The sequence below is a fragment of the Typopeltis vanoorti genome, chromosome 21 (assembly GCF_054136105.1).
Source record: "Typopeltis vanoorti isolate ZY-2024b chromosome 21, IOZ_Tvanoo_1.0, whole genome shotgun sequence".
NCBI lineage: Eukaryota > Metazoa > Arthropoda > Arachnida > Uropygi > Thelyphonidae > Typopeltis > Typopeltis vanoorti.
The window spans coordinates 22,660,061-22,678,664 of NC_143569.1; the positions used below are offsets into that span (position 1 = coordinate 22,660,061).

Sequence of the window (18,604 nt, forward strand, 5' to 3'; positions counted from 1 at the left end):
TTCACTGTGTATTTCTAGGGTGTTTTGGGAGTGGTTTGGGTCATCTGGTATTCTGGTTGGCATCTGAACAAGTTGTGGAAGGTCGTTAGTGATGGCAAATGTTTCAGGATTTTTGCCTGCAAGATCTGTACAACTGCAGGAGGAAAGCCAGCTAGTGTTGTGGATATTAAAGTATCCTCGGAGGATAATTTTGCTGTTGGGAAAGTGGGATTGGAGAAAGTCAATTTTTAAGGAGAGGAAATTAAAGAGCTCACAGTGGTTGGTTGCTTTGGGGGACCGATAGAGACAGCAAATGAATTTGACTGAGTGGGGAAGGGATATTTTCAACCAAAGAAGGTCAAAGTTGGGTGAGTCTATGTTGGGTACTCTCTGGCAAGGTATGTCAGAGCAGATGTATGTGCAGACACCACCCTTGGGACGAAAGTTGTTAAAGAGTGAGTAGTTAGGAAGGTTGAGATAAATAGTGCTGGAATGAGGCGAGATTTGAGTTTCTGCCAGAAAGAGCAGGTGGGATTTGGTAGACTGAAGGTGGTAGTGGACACTATTAAGGTTAGAGTTGGTGAAGTGGATATGCAAGGTTCTGTGAGGCATATATTTGACTGCAAGAGTCTTCCATATTTCCTATGCAATGCCTGCATACTAGTTTCCGTGATTGTTACTAGTGGAGTCATTTTTGCACCAGTTTCACTGACGATCACTTCTGATTTCATGTGCTCTGTACACTCTGGTGTCTGGCACCAGGGAGAAACATCACTATCAACAATAACATAGTCAATGAGACTTTTCTTATTTCTTGCCTCTCCATGTGAATTTGTGCACATGGTGTTAGTAATAACCAGTCCATGTCCTGAGCAGAAATCCAACAGGGATTTGCCATTATTATTAGCTTTGCTCTTTTCTCTAAATTTTCCCAAAATATTTTTGTATGTCTGACAGTCATTTCCTACTCTGCTATTTAGATCCCCAACAAGAACCAACTTTTCACTGTGTCTGTTGCTTTCTCTAAAGCTCCAAAAAATTCTTCCACTTCTACTTTATTAGAACCTTCTGTGGGACCATAGGAACAAATAAGTCTCATTGTCCAGTTCTCCATTCTGATATTTGCCCACATCACTACTTGATATGGCCTGCCATTCAAGAAGATTTGCCTCATATTTAGTGTTAAATACTATAGCTTCCATACTTAAGCATTTCTGCCTTTCTACATTTCGGGCTTTTGATGGCTTTTTCTACTTCCAGTATGGATATGTATTCCTAACTGCATGCCTGGTCAGTGTTTTTTACCACTGTGCTGTCATCACTGCTTGTTTCATTTAGCAATTTTTCAAAGTAATTACTCCATACTTCAAGGATATCTTTTTTCTCCTGTTTTGATGTCACCTTTATTATCTCTAATTCCCTTTACAGCACTCTTTCTTCCATTTCTGAGTTTCTTCAACAACTCCCACAATATCTTGCCACCTTCTTGATATTTATTTTCTGTGTTCTTACCAAATTCTTCCCATTACTTTTGTTTAGCTAGTTTTACACAGTGTTTAGCTTTCTTACATTTGTCTCTGTATTCTCTAAGAGCACAAACTGACTTATTTGCCAGGAACTTTTGATATATTTTCTTTTTTTCCTTCACTGCTTCTTTACTTCCTGTGTTCACCATGGAGTTCTGATTTTTGAACTCCATGGTTGACAACCTCAACCACATGATTCTGGCTGAATCAATCAATGTTTTCTTCAGGATTTGCCACTGAATCTCCATGGTTTGGTTCCTGTTCTCAAATTCTTTCATTTTTTTCTTGAATAATGTTTGTGCATTTTAGTCTACAGTTCACATCTGAGAGCTGCTCATCTTTTATTTCCTTTAAAACTTTCTTACATGTTCTCCTTTTCAGTATGAAATTTAATTTTATCCTGCTCAAGAGTAAACGGTGATCACTTCCAATTTTAAATCCTCTGTACACTGGTGTCCTGCACCAGGGAGAAAACATCACTATCAACAACATAGTCAATGAGACTTTTCTTATTCCTTGCCTCCTCTCTCCATGTGAATTTGTGCACATTTTTATGTTGGAACATTGTGTTATTAATAACTAGTCCATGTCCTGAGCAGAAATTCAGTAGGTATCTGCCATTGCTATTAGCTTTTCTTAGCTTATCTGTTATTAGTAAATAACATTATTATGTAAATATTTTGTTTTATGTGTCATAAGACATCATTTTGTGCAACTAACAAACAACCATAGGAATTAAATTAAAAAAAAACAGTAGTGCGCATGATTAAATTAGCATCCCTCTACGTATACAGTATAGTGTTCATGGATTAAAAACTACTGGGCTGAAATTAAAATTAATTAAATTAAATTAAAATATAGCAGTTAAATTTTATTCTTATTATTACGGGCGACTCCACGGAGTCCTTTGACTCATCGAGGGAGGTCCTAAACATCATGTCCACACATCTCTACGACATTCTCACAGTATCTATCATACCCTGCCTTGATCTCACTCACTGTCATAGCACCCACAACAGACTCTGCCAGCTTATTCCACTCATTTACCACTCTAAAAGTAAAGGACCCTGCTCTTACACCCTTGCTAACCATACTCTTGCCCAGCTTCCATAGGTGTCCCTTAGTTTTCCCACCACCAGTCCTGATCTCAAAAATATCCTCTGAATTAATCCTATAGAAACCCTTTAGCAATTTGAATGTCTCAATCATATCTCCCCTTTTCTGCCTATCAACAAATTTCTGCAACCCACAAATCTTCATCCTGTTCTCATAAGGTTAATTCCATAGACCTGCTATCATCTTGGTCACTCGCCTCTGGATCCTCTCCACCTCCTTCCCATTAAGAAGAAACCTAGGTGACCAAATCTGGGCACAGTAGTTGAGATGAGGTCTTATCAAGGCTTGGTACAGAGGTACAATAACTTGCTTGTCTCTGCTCGTCAAAGTTTTTTCAACAACCAAGTGAGTTGATGAGCTGATTTAGCCACTTTTGCAATGTGCGCCCTAAACTTCATCTCCCTATCCACCAACACTCCCAAGTCCCTGGCCTCATCAATCTCCTAGAGTACAGTTCCACCAATGTGGTATACTGCTGCTAATCTTTTCACCCCAAAATGCATAATCTTACATTTTGTCACATGAAATTGACATCCATTCTCCTTAGCCCAGAACTCCAATCTGTCCAAGTCGTCCTGCAAGATTTTGACATTTTCTGCATTCACTATTGCCCTACCCAACTTTGCATCATAGCGAACAAATGAACTGTTCCTCTTGGATCCTTTCAAATATCGTTAATGAACAAATTAAACAGCAGTGGTCCATCAACAGAACCCGGGGGGCACACCACTAGTCACAGGTCGTCTTTTGGACTCTACTCCTGAATAAACTACTCTCTGATATCTCTCCATCAACCACACACCTATCCATCTCACCAACCCTATATCCATTCCCATATGTTGTAGTTTACGGATTAGAATTCCATGTGGTATCCTGTCAAATGCCTTAGCCAGGTCCAGCAGTATCACTGTAAACCCATTACTCTTATCCAGTTCAGCCGTCACTATGTCATAAAACTTGAGCAAGTTATTGAGGCATGATCTACCCTTCACAAAGCCATGCTGCCCCCCCCCCCCCCATACAGTATCTCATTTTCATCAATCCATTCCTGTATTTTTCCCTTGACTACTTTCTCCAAGAACTTGACAATGACCCCTGATATGCTGATTGGTCGGTAATTTGCAACAGTAGTCTTGGATCCTCCTTTATGCAGTGGAACTATTTTCCCCTCTTTCCACATCTTCGTGACTAAACCAGATCCGAGACTCAGATTAAACAACATGGTTAAGGGCACTGATAATTCTTTAGCCGCTTCATGTAAGACCCATGCCGGTATACCATCTAATCCCACAGATGTATTCACATTAAGGTTCTGTAATAGACTATTCACCTCCACTTCATTCATCACAATTCCAGTATAAACTAATGGTTCCTTCATTTTTTCAATGTCACCACCTGTCACCACCTGGATGATGATGATGATGATAACAATTTTCCAAACTTTTGGAATAGTGAGACAGTCATTTTGATTAAGATTAACTCTATGAAGTAAGGCTTCAACACTTTCTTTATATAACCTTTCATTTTTTTATGTAGATCTATGTAGTAATAAAAAATATTCCTATCTAATTAGGAATAAAAAAGTCTTATTCCTTCACTGGGAGTCGAGAGCAACTTACTAAGAAAACTTCAATTGGAACAGAGTAGGCTGTGTGCCAGAATTTCATTTTTAATAAGTGCAGACATGATAAATTAATTCCCACTTTCCCTAAGTTAAAGGAGTCATTAAATTGCCAGGTGCTCATAAATATTATCAAAAAGCTAGCCATTGTTGCTAAATCAGTTACAAGTTTCAAAAAAAAGGAACTGACATTAAATATCACAAAAATAACAGAATTGGAAGCTTATCTGCCAAGTGCATTAAATCAAGACCTGTTACACATGGTTATTAATATTTCGAAAAATGCAGACATTAAAGCATTTGAAAAAAGTATCATACATCTCAATAGAAAATACTTAACATTGCTAGATCAATCTAAGAAAAATACAACTAAATTTCCTGCTGACAAATGGATTGTTAACTTATCTGTCTGGCCTCTAACTGAAGATGAGTTGAATGTACTAGCAAGAGGTCATAAGTTTCCAATTTTGTTCAAATGTATTTCATATCGTTATTTCATACATAACATTTTCGAGAAGAGCACCAGTCATGTCTAGTATTGAAGCTGATAGACTATGTTTGGAAATAGCCAAAGTGATCTATGATGCCCAACCATCAGAAATGAATAGAGTAGTTTAGAGACCGCAGATATGAGAGTCGTGAGAATGATTAGAGGCGTGAACAGATGGCATCAATGGCAATGTCATATTAAAAATGAGGATATTAGGAAAGAACTTGATATTGTCAACATCCAGGAATGCGTTAGCAGAGCTAATCTCAGGTGGTATGGTCATTTAAACAGAATGGGTGAGGAAAGATTGGCTAAACAAGTGTTCTCTGCCAGGTTGGCAGGAAAACGACCCAGAGTAAGACCAAGATATAGGTGGATTGATATGGTACAAAGTGCCTTAGACAATTGAAATACAAGATCTAATAATATTTGAGTCTTGACAGGTAACAGACTGATTTGGAGGAAAATTGTAGATGGGAAGTTAGTAGTGATGTAAATTTTTCATGTAGTACTATCATATCCTGTACACCCCTTGAAGGTATATGGCAGGAATTTGATGATAATGATGATGATAATACAGTTATCATCAAAGCTGACAAATTCAATACCATAGTCTTAGGTGCTAAATCGTACAATCGCTAAATGGATTTATTGCTTCATTATCTCAGTACTTATCCCAGCTTAATAACAATCCTTCCAAAAGTCAGCTCAAAGATCTCAACAAGTTACTCAATGAAAGAACATTCATACATGATGAAACCATCAAAAGACTCAAAACATACCATGCAAGACCTCCCAGAATATATGGCTTGCCAAAAAAAAATTACAAATCACCAAACCAAATTACAGGGATTCCAATTTAAGCCTGTGCATTGTTTTTTTGAATTCAGTTCCTATTAATGTTTGTTTGTTGTACTGATAATGTCATTTTTATACGAGATGAAATATTTGCATAATTAAAAAAGTTATTTACTGCGTTGTACATGTTATTCTATAGTTATGGATACCAACAGGTTTCACTATATATAATATATATAAACATAGTCAGTGAGGCTTTTCTTATTTCTTGTGTCTTCTCCCCACGTGAACTTGTGCACATGTTTATGTGGGAACATCATGTTAATGACTAGTCCATATCCTGAGGAGAAATCCAGTGGATGCTATTGTTATTTGCTTTGCCCTTTTCTCCAAATATTTCCAAAACATTTCTATATGCTTGGTAGAATTCACTTTCTTCTCTACTGTTTAGATCCTCAACTGGTACCACTTTTTCCATTTTCTTTATGTTAGCTGCATTTTCTAAAGACTTGAAAAATTCTTCCACTTCTTCCTTAGGAGAACCTTCTCTGGGACAGTAGGCACAAAAAAAAAAAAAAAAAGAATTTCATTGTCCATTTCCCCATATTGAAGTTTGCCCACATTACTCTACTTGAAACTACCTTCCAATCAAGAAGTTTGATTGGAAGGTAGTTTATCTTCGTGTTTCATGTTGAATGCTATCGCTCCTACCCAAAAGTTTAAGTACTTTACCAAAGTGTAAACAATTTTCATGTGAAGTATTTTCATTACTAGGCTGCTTGTATATAGAGGTTGTTAAGCTCACATCAATTCTCTTAGTAACCCATAATCGTCCTTTCTGGCCTGTATATTGCTGTGCTAACAAGTCTGGTTTCAACCATTATTGAGATCTCATCAGTAAAGTGTAGAGATCATTTTTTAGAAGTCCATATATTTTTCCATTTATGGATAACTAACACATGTAGGAAGATTACATAAACGATCACATTATCCAGCCTGATAATATGGAATTCTAAAAACAGTTACACATAGCATCAAGGCTATTATTCTATTGATGCAACCCTCTCCACAAAATCCTACTATTTTCACCACTTTCTTTTCCAATGGCTATAGCTCCCACAAAAATGGTTAAAATACTACATGCCCCCCCCACCACCACCACCACCACTTCCCCCTCCCCAAACACCCAGGAACAAAACACCACTATTCCTATTCCATATATCCAAGGTGCGTCTGAAAAGATAATGAAAGTACTAATGAATCATCATATTTACATATTATATGTAAAATTAGCATCTTTGATCTGTTCTTCTAATTACAAACTCCTTTCTCTAGCATATCCCAGAGTGTATGAAGTTCCTTGTGGTTATGACTTAGCCTTCTTTTTGATAAGACAGGAAGATTAGTATAAGGTAAGGTATAAGATTAGATAAGGGGACAGCTTCAGGGTCAAAGCTGTATAACTGAGAGGAGACCTCCACATAGCCCTTAAAGGAATGCGGAGAACCAACCAGGGCTTCTGACCTAATGTCCAATCCTCACCTTCTCATGGTGCACCCTGTTTGATATCTACCTCGATACTGAACGAACGAGGATGGGCTGGCAATTTGGTATTTAGCCAACGAAATTGTATTCTTATTCGCTTAAACCAATATACAATTCTGAAAACACACCCCAACTCAACCTCAATAGAGTTAAACATCGATACTATCAACATAAGAAGCCTGAATAGAAAAGAAATGGAGCTAGCTGAGGAATTAGATAAGTACCAGATTGACATAATAGGTGTGACCGAAACAAAAAAAGACAAAAACTGGTGAGATCTTTCTGAGCAATAAATACAAAATGTTATATTCAAGAAATGACAATGAAGTAAAAGAAGGAGTAGCCATAGTATTCAACACTAAATACGAGGATAATCTTCTTGAATGGCAGGCAGTCTCGAGTAGAGTGATTTGGGCAAAGAATGGAGAATTGGATAATGAGACTTATTTGTGCCTATGGTCCCACAGAAGGTTCTACTAAGGTAGAAGTGGAGAAATTTTTTGATGCTTTAGAGAAAGCAACTGACACAATGAAAAAGGAAAAGTTGGTCCTTGTTGGGGATCTAAATAGCAGAGTAGGAAATGATTGTCAGACATACAAAAGTATTTTGGGAAAATTTGGAGAAAAGAGCAAAGCTAATAATAATGGCAAATACCTGTTGGATTTCTGCTCAGGACATGCTTGGTGAAGAACAAGCTGAATTCAAGCAAAACAGAGGCTGTCAGGATCAGATTTTCACTTTACGACAGATAGTTGAGAAATCATGGGAATATAACAAAGATCTGTATTTAAGTTTTCTAGATCTGGAAAAGGCATATGACAAGGTGCCAAGAGAGAAGCTATTCAATACGCTACAGTTATATGGTGTCAATGGGGCATTATATCAAGCAATACTTAGTCTTTATTTGAGTTGTAATTCAGCAGTTAGAATTGAAGGAAGTACAGGAAGATGGTTTAATGTTAAATCTGGTGTGAGACAAGGATGTACATTATCCCCTCTGTTATTCATTATCTAAATGGATCACATTATGAAGGAAAGTGGTATTAAACATGATATCAAAATTGGAGATGTTAATGTCAGCTCTTTGCTTTATGCGCAGATGATGTTATACTTCTAAATAAATCCACTACAAGTCTGCAAGATTCTCTGACTAAATTGAATAGCTGTTGTAATAGATATGGTATGAAGGTCAGCAATAAAAAGACAAAGACAATGAAAATAGGCAGAATCATTGAAAATATCAACTGTGTTGTGAATGGAGAACCTGTGGAACAAGTAAAACATTTCAGCTACTTAGGCACGATTTTTACTGAAGATGGTAAATTAAATATAGAAATAGACAACAGAATCAGCAAAGCTGGTATGTTAGGAAGTCAATTGAATAAATTCATATGGAATAAGAGAGAAATTGGTCGGAACACTAAATTAGCTGTATACAAGACAGTGTTCAAACCAGTTTTAAATTATGGATCTGAGAGGTGGGTCAGAAGTAAAACACTTGACCAAAGACTAGAGACTGCAGATATGAGAGTCCTGAGAAAGATTAGAGGCATGAACAGATGGCATCAATGGCAATATCATATTAAAAACGAAGATATTAGGAAAGAACTTGATATTGTCAGCATCCAGGAATGCGTTAACATTGCTAATCTCAGGCGGTATGGTCACTTAAACAGAATGGGCAAGGAAAGATTAGTAAAACAAGTGTTCTCTGCTAGGTTGGTAGGAAAATGACCCAGAGGAAGACCAAGAGATAGGTGGATTGATATGGTACAAAGTGCCTTAGACGATAGAAATAGAAATATAAGATCTGCTAATGGGGGTGCTTAAGGGTCAAAGCTGTATAACTGAGAGGAGACCTCCACATAGCCTTTAAAGGAATGCGGAGAACCGACCAGGGCTTCTGACCTAATGTCCAATCCTCACCTTCTCGTGGTGCACCCTGTTGGGTATCTACTTTGATACTGAACAAACGAGGATGGGCTGGCAATTTGGGATTTAGCCGACCAAATTGTATTCTTATTGGTTAAACCAAAATAAAAAATGATGGTACAACATGACAAAATTTCATGCCGGCTGGGGCGTCGCCCGGTTAAACAAGGCCCCCGTTGTTTTCGCCAGGGAACCAGGGCGAACAGCGAAAAGTCAGCTACTGGAACAAATCTGAAAACAAACCCCAACTCAACATCACCAGAGTTAAAGATCGGTACTATCAACGTAAGAAGCCTGAATGGCAAAGAAATGGAGCTAGCTGAGGAATTAGATAAGTACCAGATCGATATAATAGGGTTGACTGAAACAAAAAAGACAAAAACTGGTGAGATCTTTCTGAGCAATAAATATAAAATGTTATATTCAGGCAATGACAATCAAGGAAAAGAAGGAGTAGCCATAGTATTCAACACAAAATACGAGGCTAATCTTCTTGAATGGCAGTCAGTCTCAAGTAGAGTAATGTGGGCAAATATGAGAATGGGGAACTGGACAATGAGACTTGTTTGTGCCTATGGTCCCACAGAAGGTTCTACTAAGGTAGAAGTGGAGGAATTTTTTGAGGCTTTAGAAAAAGCAACTGACACAATGAAAAAGGAAAAGTTGGTCCTTGTTGGGGATCTAAATAGTAGAGTAGGAAATGATTGTGAGACATACAAAAATATTTTGGGAAAATTTGGAGAAAAGAGCAAAGCTAATAATAATGGCAAATATCTGTTGGATTTCTGCTCAGGACATGGACTGGTTATTACTAACACCATGTTCCAACATAAAAATGTGCACAAATTCACATGGAGAGAAGAGGCTAGGAATAAGAAAAGTCTCATTGACTATGTTATTGTTGATAGTGATGTTTTCTCCCTGGTGCAGGACACCAGAGTGTACAGAGGATTTGAAATTGGAAGTGATCACTATTTAGTCTTGAGCAGGATAAAACTGAATTTCATATTGAAAAGAATAACATGTAAGAAAGTTTTAAAGCGAATAAAAGTTGAGCAGCTCTCAGATGTAAACTGTAGACTAAAATACAGAAATATTATTTAAAAGAAAATGAAAGAGTTTGAGAACAGGAATCAAACCTTGGAGATTCAGTGGCCAACTCTGAAGGAAACATTGATTGATTCTGCCAGAGAGGCATGTGGTGAGGTTGTATGCAAAGATAAAAAAATCAGAACTCCCTGGTGGACACAGGAAGTTAAAGAGGCAGTGAAGGAAAAGAAGAAAGCATATCAAAAGTTCCTGGCAAATAAGTCAGCTATTACTCTTACAGAATACAGAGACAAATGTAAGAAAGCTAAACAGTGTGTAAAACTAGCTAAACAAAAGTCATGGGAGGACTTTGGCAAGAATATAGAAAATAAATATCAAGAAGGTGGCAAAATATTCTGGAGGTTGTTGAAGAAGCGTAGGAATGGAGGAAAGAGTGCTGTAAAAGGAATTAGAGATGATAAAGGTGAAATGAAAACAGGAGAAAAAGATATCCTTGAAGTATGGAGTAATTACTTACTCCATACTTCATTACTTACTGAAAAATTGCTAAATGAAACAAGCAGTGATGACAACACAGTGATAAAAAACACTGACCAGGCATGCAGTCAGGAATACATATCCATACTTGAAGTAGAAAAAGCCATCAAAGGCTTGAAATGTGGAAAGGCAGCAGGAGTAGATGATATTCGATCAGAAATGCTGAAGTATGGTGGTATAAGAGTCTTACAGTGGCTACACTGCGTAGTTCAGAAAGCCTGGACAGAGGGACGAATTCCCGATGATTGGAGTAGAGCTCTCATAGTACCCATATATAAAAAGGGAAATAAAACTGAATGTGAGAATTACAGAGGTATTTCCCTACTGAGTGTTCCTGGCAAGATCTATGCAAGTATACTTGAGAAACGTTTGAGATGAATTGTGGAAGAAAAGCTTGGTGAAGAACAAGCTGGATTCAGGCCAAATAGAGGCTGTCAGGATCAGATCTTCACTTTACGACAAATAGTCGAGAAAGCATGGGAATATAACAAAGATCTGTATTTAAGTTTTGTCAATTTGGAAAAGGCATATGACAAGGTGCCAAGAGAGAAGCTATTCAATACGCTGCAGTTATATGGTGTCAATGGGGCATTATATCAAGCAATACTTAGTCTTTATGTGAGTTGTAAGTCAGCAGTTAGAATTGAAGGAGGTTTAATGTTAAATCTGGTGTGAGACAAGGATGTACATTATCCCCTCTGTTATTCATTATCTATATGGATCACATTATGAAGGAATGTGGTATTAAACCTGATATCAAAATTGGAGATGTTAATGTCAGCTCTTTGCTTTATGTGGATGATGTTATACTTCTAAATGAATCCGCTACAACTCTGCAAGATTCTCTCACTAAATTGAATAGCTGTTGTAATAGATATGGTATGAAGGTCAGCAATAAAAAGACAAAGACAATGAAAATAGGCAGAATCATTGAAAATGTCAACTGTGTTGTGAATGGAGAACCTGTGGAACAAGTAAAACATTTCAGCTACTTAGGCACAATTTTTACTGAAGATGGTAAACTAAATATAGAAATAGACAACAGAATCAGCAAAGCTGGTATCGTGGGAAGTCAATTGAATAAATTCATATGGAATAAGAAAGAAATTAGTCGGAACACTAAATTATCTGTATACAAGACTGTGTTCAAACCAATTTTAACTTATGGATCTGAGAGCTGGGTCAGAAGTAAAACACTTGACCAAAGACTAGAGACCGCAGATATGAGAGTCCTGAGAAAGATTAGAGGCGTGAACAGATTGCATCAATGGCAATATCATATTAAAAATGAGGATATTAGGAAAGAACTTGACATTGTCAGCATCCAGGAATGCGTTAGCAGAGCTAATCTCAGATGGTATGGTCACTTAAATAGAATGGGAGAGGAAAGATTAGCAAAACAAGTGTTCTCTGCCAGGTTGGCAGGAAAACGACCCAGAGGAAGACCAAGATATAGGTGGATTGATACGGTAGAAAGTGCCTTAGACGATAGAAATATAAGATCGGATAATGTTGGAGTCTTGACAAGTAACAGACTGATTTGGAGGAAAATTGTAGATAGGAAGTTAGTAATGATGTAATTTTTTCATGTAGTACTGTCATATCCTGTACACCCCTTGACGGTACATGGCAGGAATTTGATGATGATGATGATGATCTGCTAATGTTGGAATCTTGACAAGTAGCAGACTGATTTGGAGGAAAATTGTAGATAGGAAGTTAGTAATGATGTAAATTTTTCATGTAGTACTATCATATCCTGTACACCCCTTGAGGGTACATGGATGATGATGATGAGGAGGAAGAAGATTAGTTAACATCAACCTTGGAGATCATAAGAAATGCATTCGCTACCATTTATTATGGCAAGTCAGAACTGGCAGCCTCCATTACAGGTCAGAAAGACTAATTTATAGTCAGCAATGACTATGAAGCATTCTCTTAACTTTAACAAGGATGGCTGCATTAATATGCCTGAAATTTGGGAGACACTCATCTTAAGATCAACTCTTGTAGAACTGTAATACTTCTTTTATACAATATTAGAAGACACCAAATTAGGACTTCTGGTCTTTTGCCCATTACAATTTAAATTATTTCACTTGCTCATTGTCGTGTATAAACTATAACATGTTATTTTGCTCTGAGAATGCAGGTTTGAAATGTCCAACACCTAAGTCTTTCAATTAGCATCTTCACAACTAGGCAGCTTGTATATAGAAGCTAATGACTTCACATCATTTGCCTTAATATCCCATAATTTCAGCCTTTATTGAAAGCTGAAGTAATAAAGGTGGAAACCAGTCTAGGTAGTGGGCTTTCTCATAATGCATAGCATTATATACATCTGAAAGGATGTGTGCCTTGCTTTATGGGATAGTAAGGTAATTGACGTGAGTCTCTATAGCTCAGTCTGTATAGACACAGCTCTTTGGTCGGAAAGACCTGGGTTCAATTTCCATCAATTTTGTCCCCTGTGAACACACACATCTACAGACATAGGACACACCGGGAGGCATAGGGCTAACCACCTTATCCTCAAGTTACAGGTGCGGTTGCGAAGTTCCAAGAATACTTTGAAAGGTCGTGGGCACTTAAGTGCCTGTTAGGACCACTGATAGGATAGGATTGATAAAGTAATTGAGCTTAATGATGAAGATACTTCAAATTCCAACTTTATTTGCTTACTTAGATAAAAAATAAAACAATAATATAATTTATAACCAAGTGAAAAAAACTTTTTGCAAAGGTAAAATCTGTAGTATATAAAGCAATATACACATTCAGGAGGCAAGGAAGTGTGCAATGAATTATGGGATATGAGGCAACTGACATGAAGTTCACAGCATCTTTATACAATTATTCTAGTTGTGAAGATACCTCATGTGCATACTTTTGGTTTTGTATTAAAAGATTTGATTAAAATAAGAATATAATTTCTTGTCTAGCATAATTTACTTACGTGGCATATTGGGATTTGAATGTGTAACCATTAGGCTGGAGAACAATAATGATATTCTTTCAGCCAATCAAGCCAGATATCTATTCTAATTATAATTCTGTGTGCATAAGAGTCCTTTGCTAATATTTTTTGTCTAAGAAGGCTTCAGCTTGAGGATTAGTAAATGGATTACTATCCATTTACTAATCCTCAAGTAAATGTTAAAAGATGATTGAGTATTGTAGACTTCATTATTCACTATATGAAGGATTGTCTTGCTAATCATACTCGTTTCCCATGATTATGGAAATAGCACTGTTTTCAGCATTGTACTGTCCTTAGTGTTTCTGATGGGTGTTTTGTCTGTTTGATATTGCTGCTTATTTTGTCTTCATCCATAGGTATTTGTGCTAAGTCTAATGCTACCTTTTTAGTAGTGTGGATGTTAGAATACTGGTGTATCCCAACTTGCAAACATAATGCTTTCATAAATTGATTTATTTTTTTCATGAGATATATTGTTAAACTTATTAATATATCAGTGAACTTCGGACATCATCAAATGTTTGTAAGCACGGGGTTCTTTTGTTCATAAAATGAATTGGAGTCACAATTTATTAGCCCATACGGTGTTCATATTTTGAAAGTTCATAAGTACTGCTATATCTTCAAAAACCAACTCATATCTAAATTAACACAACAACAAGCAAGTGTCAAAGTTTACGTTGGTAATCCCACTGCACTGCATTATCTAAACAGCAGCCATACCCTTGTGCAGCACAGCAAATGCAGCATGTTTGCAGTGAACATTTCAGATGAACAAAGCACAGATAGTGTACTAGAACATTAGTGAAAAAGTCATCTGAATCTGACATGCATTTATTCAGAGCCAAATACATTTTGAAGAATGTGCAGTCAAGAATTACAAATATCAAGATCAACCTGTACATTTCTTGCCAACAAATTGCAGCTTCTCCAAACATTTATAATTATGAATCAGTTAGGAAAAAATCCAGATCATCTGAATTTTAGTACAGAAGAAACTACCATTTCATTCAATAACTACGCTTATTAATAACATCCTGTGATGTTGTTAATAAGCATAGTAATTGAATTTGTGGGTATAAAAACTCAGGTGAAACCTTCAAATATATCCATTGACTCTTGAACACTTGAGTATATTTGAGTGGCTTACTGCACAACAAAATCACAGAAACTTTCTTTTTTGCGTACCCACGATTACTGCAATAAAATATCTGAATGCACAGCAGAGCTCTTTTTCTTCCCACATTTGGAAGATGTCTTTTTTTTTTTTTATGTAGAATGTCACCTTATTTCATCTGTTTTGTGATGCATTAAATGAGCCTCCTCAAGTTTGTAGGATGGAAGAGGAGATCTAATTCACTGGCTCTCTAGATTACCCTATTTAACATCATTTGTGTATGTTAAAAGTTCCACTCTGTTCATGACAAATTGGTTTGTTGAACAGCATGAAAATGCTAACACAGTAGATCACTATGGCTACCCGAGGAGTAACTCCAGAGATGGCTAACTGAATACCAGTCAGATTACAAAAAATAAACAGGAAAATTATTTTATCTTTCTGACATTTTGAATTATTTAAATTATTTAAATCATTTTTTAATAATTTAAAAAATACAGTCTCTTAAAACAAGTCTTTTTGGATATTCCGTATATATCCACATTGTAGCTCAGGCTTTTGAATATGCCAAGATATGATATTTAGAACATCAGACTAACACAGAAAAATATAATATGTGCAACCATATCACATTTAAATCCTCCCTAATATATAGTAGAAATGTAAAGCTAAAGAAACTGATGAGAGTGGCAACTTGTATACCTCTACTATTAATAAAATTAATACAGAAATTTAGTCTTTGTTGCTTGGTTGCCAGTAACAATGCTCCTTTCTAGGAAATACCTACATTTGAATTTCCATTCAAGGCATGAAGGAACCTAGGGGAAATTTTAACTGAAGGTGATGACAGATGAACTAGCCAGTGAATACATACAATTCTATCTACATAGTCTATATCAGAGCATTCTTTAAGTTTCTGTGAACCCAAGTTATAATGTGACAGGCTATTGAAAGGTCAGCATTTGTTTTGTTCTGTATGATGCTTCAAGTTAATACTTTAAAAAAAAAAAAAAATCACAGATTATCAGTACAGTTATGAAAATTTCCATCCATTAGAAAGCAACCTTCTTGTGACTTTGACTTATCATAATTTATTTAATTCAAACTGCTGTATTTTTACAAAATGTTTAATATTACGATTGCTCTCTTTGTTTAGCGACAGTATGGTGTTCATACTTTAATCGATCCAACAAGTGAAGAAGAACATATTCCTCGTGTAAGTTGAGTGACAGAATTTGGGAATTTTATATTTGTTATACAAAATAATTATTTATATTTAAAATAATGTGAATGTTTTATTTATTCGTGGAATATGCTTTGTAAATCCTTATGGTAAAAGAGGAGCTATTCAGACAGCTCGTATATTGAAGCAGCTGTAAACAGACAAATGCCACTAAATTTATTCAAGCTAAAATACTTTCACCATTGCTGATTATACAAATCTCTTGAACTGTCAAGCACACAGGAAGTCACTAATATATTATGAAATAATTTTATATCATTTTTTCATCTTCACATCAAGGATTATGCATTTGCCTGCTCTTGCTTCACTGGACCTCCCATCTTGCAATTGGTCTTCCCCTTTCTTTTTCCTTTTGGACCTGTATTTATCCCTATCATCTTTAGGCCAATATATTTCCATCCTATATAAATGCCCTTTCTATTTCTCTCTGTATTCCTTTAACTTTTCATTTAAATTATAAATATCTCTTTTAATGTCTTCATTTTACTTACAATCTAATTTTGTGCCCTCTTTGATTGTTCTTAAGAATTTCATTTATCTCGCCTGTATTTTACTTCAAACTTTCTCTTTAAGAGTCTCCATATTTCTGAATCATGCAGTATAGTGAGGAAGACTATTACTTTATGAAATTGAAGCTAGGTTTCATTTCTTACTCTCTCTCCAGTACCCTTTTAATTATTCTACATATTTTCTGAAATTTATATTTTTCATCTTTAAGATACATTATTTGTTTTCTTTTGTATAAAATCTTTAGATTGTATTGTTACCTTATTTTATTTAATTCATAAACTGATTTTGGAAGATTAACTTCATTATCTTTTAATATAATCTGATCATCTGCATACAGCATTGTGCATTTTTTTACATTAACTAGATTTGTTATATATTTATTTATATTACAATATTATTTATATATTTGATCAATATATAAATAATATTGAATAGAGTTGGAGATAAATTATATCCCTCTCTTTCTTTTTATCTTTTTATATACTTAGTATAGCTTGTACTAAATGTAATGGATATTCTTGTATTTTTAATCTAAACTCTATAATTCTTCTCTGTATATTATTTTATCTTTATTTTTCTATACTTTGTAGTGAACAGCAAGTGCTTACTAAGGGAAGGTCATATATGAGTAACTTCCTTCATTTTATAATAATCTGACTGTTGACTTATCTAATGAAACTTTTGGACTTTGCTGAAGGTTTCGAAAGGATTCAGCATACATTGTGTTGCATAAGATATAGGATTAGATTATAAACTAGTTTTGAAAAGAGGATGACTAACTGACAGATATAAACTGGTGTATGGAGATGTGATTCTTCAAGATTTGAGATTATTATGGTGTACTTCGGGGATCAGTCATTGGGCTATTGTTATTCAGTCTTTACATTAATGACATGGAAGGATTTGTTGGGAGACATACATCTATTTGCTGCTGCTGCTGATGATGCAAAGATAGGCTGGGTAGTCAGGAATGCAACTGAAATGCAGTACTTGCACAATGAATTGAATAAGCCGAAATTGTTGGCATGTGAAAATGACTGTCAGTTCATTGTTCGTGAATGTAAAGTTATGCTCTTTGGTGTAATGAGTTATCCAGTAGTGTACTATATTGGCAGAATTATGCTAGAGGAAACTGACTAGAGAACTTTAAGTTTTAGCATATAGGAAATTGAAATTGTGGTATCATATTAGCAAAGATTGCAAATGCAACTCAAAGGATAATTGCAATGCTGAAATGTGCCCTGACATGAGAATAGGAAGTCATTTTGCCTCTTTACAAGTCTTTGATTATGACCTTATCTTGATTGTTTTGCACTGATCTGATGTTCTGGTTTCTGAGATGCTTATACAGTAAAGAGGATACAAAAGTGAGTGCTAAAAATTGTATCGAGACTATGGAATGCATGTTAGTTAAGAAAGAGATAGAGAATTTGTGAACTACAGATGCTGGCAGGTAACAGAAAGAGGAATGATATGATAGAGACCTTCAAACTTCTGAAAGGGTAATAGGGTAATAGGATACCAGTAGATGGAATTTTACATTTTATCGAGGGTGGGGAGATGACGAGAGAACATCCATGGAAGTTGAATATGAATGCAGACAAGAATTGGGTGAGAGCTAGATTTTTCTTTTTTAAAGTGGTGCCTGACTTGAATGGCTTGCCTTTGTATGTTGTGAGTATAGTTAGTGTGAATGAATTCTAAAGAGAATGTGATATGGTGTGAATGATGTGGCCTTTGATGAGTCCCTGACTCCATGTAGGTCACTTGTAATAATAATAAGAATTTATCAAAAGTAAAATTTTGAATAAAAGACAACATAGAAATTTTGCAAACAATCTGCTCTCAAAAGAACAAAGTGGTTTTAGACATGGAAGATTGTATATAGATAATATTTATGTCTTAAAACAAATTATTGAAAAAAATATGAGAATTTAATTTGGTGAATGCATTTAGCCTTTATAGATTTTGCAAAAGCTTTTGATAAAATACATAAGAAAAAAATAATGGAGTATAATGAAAACAAAAGAATAGCCATTACATTTAGTATAAGCTGTCCAAAATTCATATGAAGACACACAAAACAAGTTTAAAATTAAGTAATAAATTAACAAAACATTAAAATTAATCAAATGTAAGATAGAGATATAGTT

The 18,604-nt window shown here is 35.6% G+C and overlaps 1 protein-coding gene across 1 annotated transcript in view; it reads left to right on the forward strand.

The window, feature by feature from the left end:
• Positions 1-18,604, forward strand: part of LOC150094671 (exosome complex component MTR3-like) — a 177,495-nt gene that overhangs the window by 119,640 nt on the left and 39,251 nt on the right. The window contains exon 8 of the mRNA XM_090411435.1: positions 15,855-15,914. Coding sequence (XP_090267561.1) covers positions 15,855-15,914 — 60 coding nt within the window. The remainder of the gene's footprint in view (positions 1-15,854; positions 15,915-18,604) is intronic.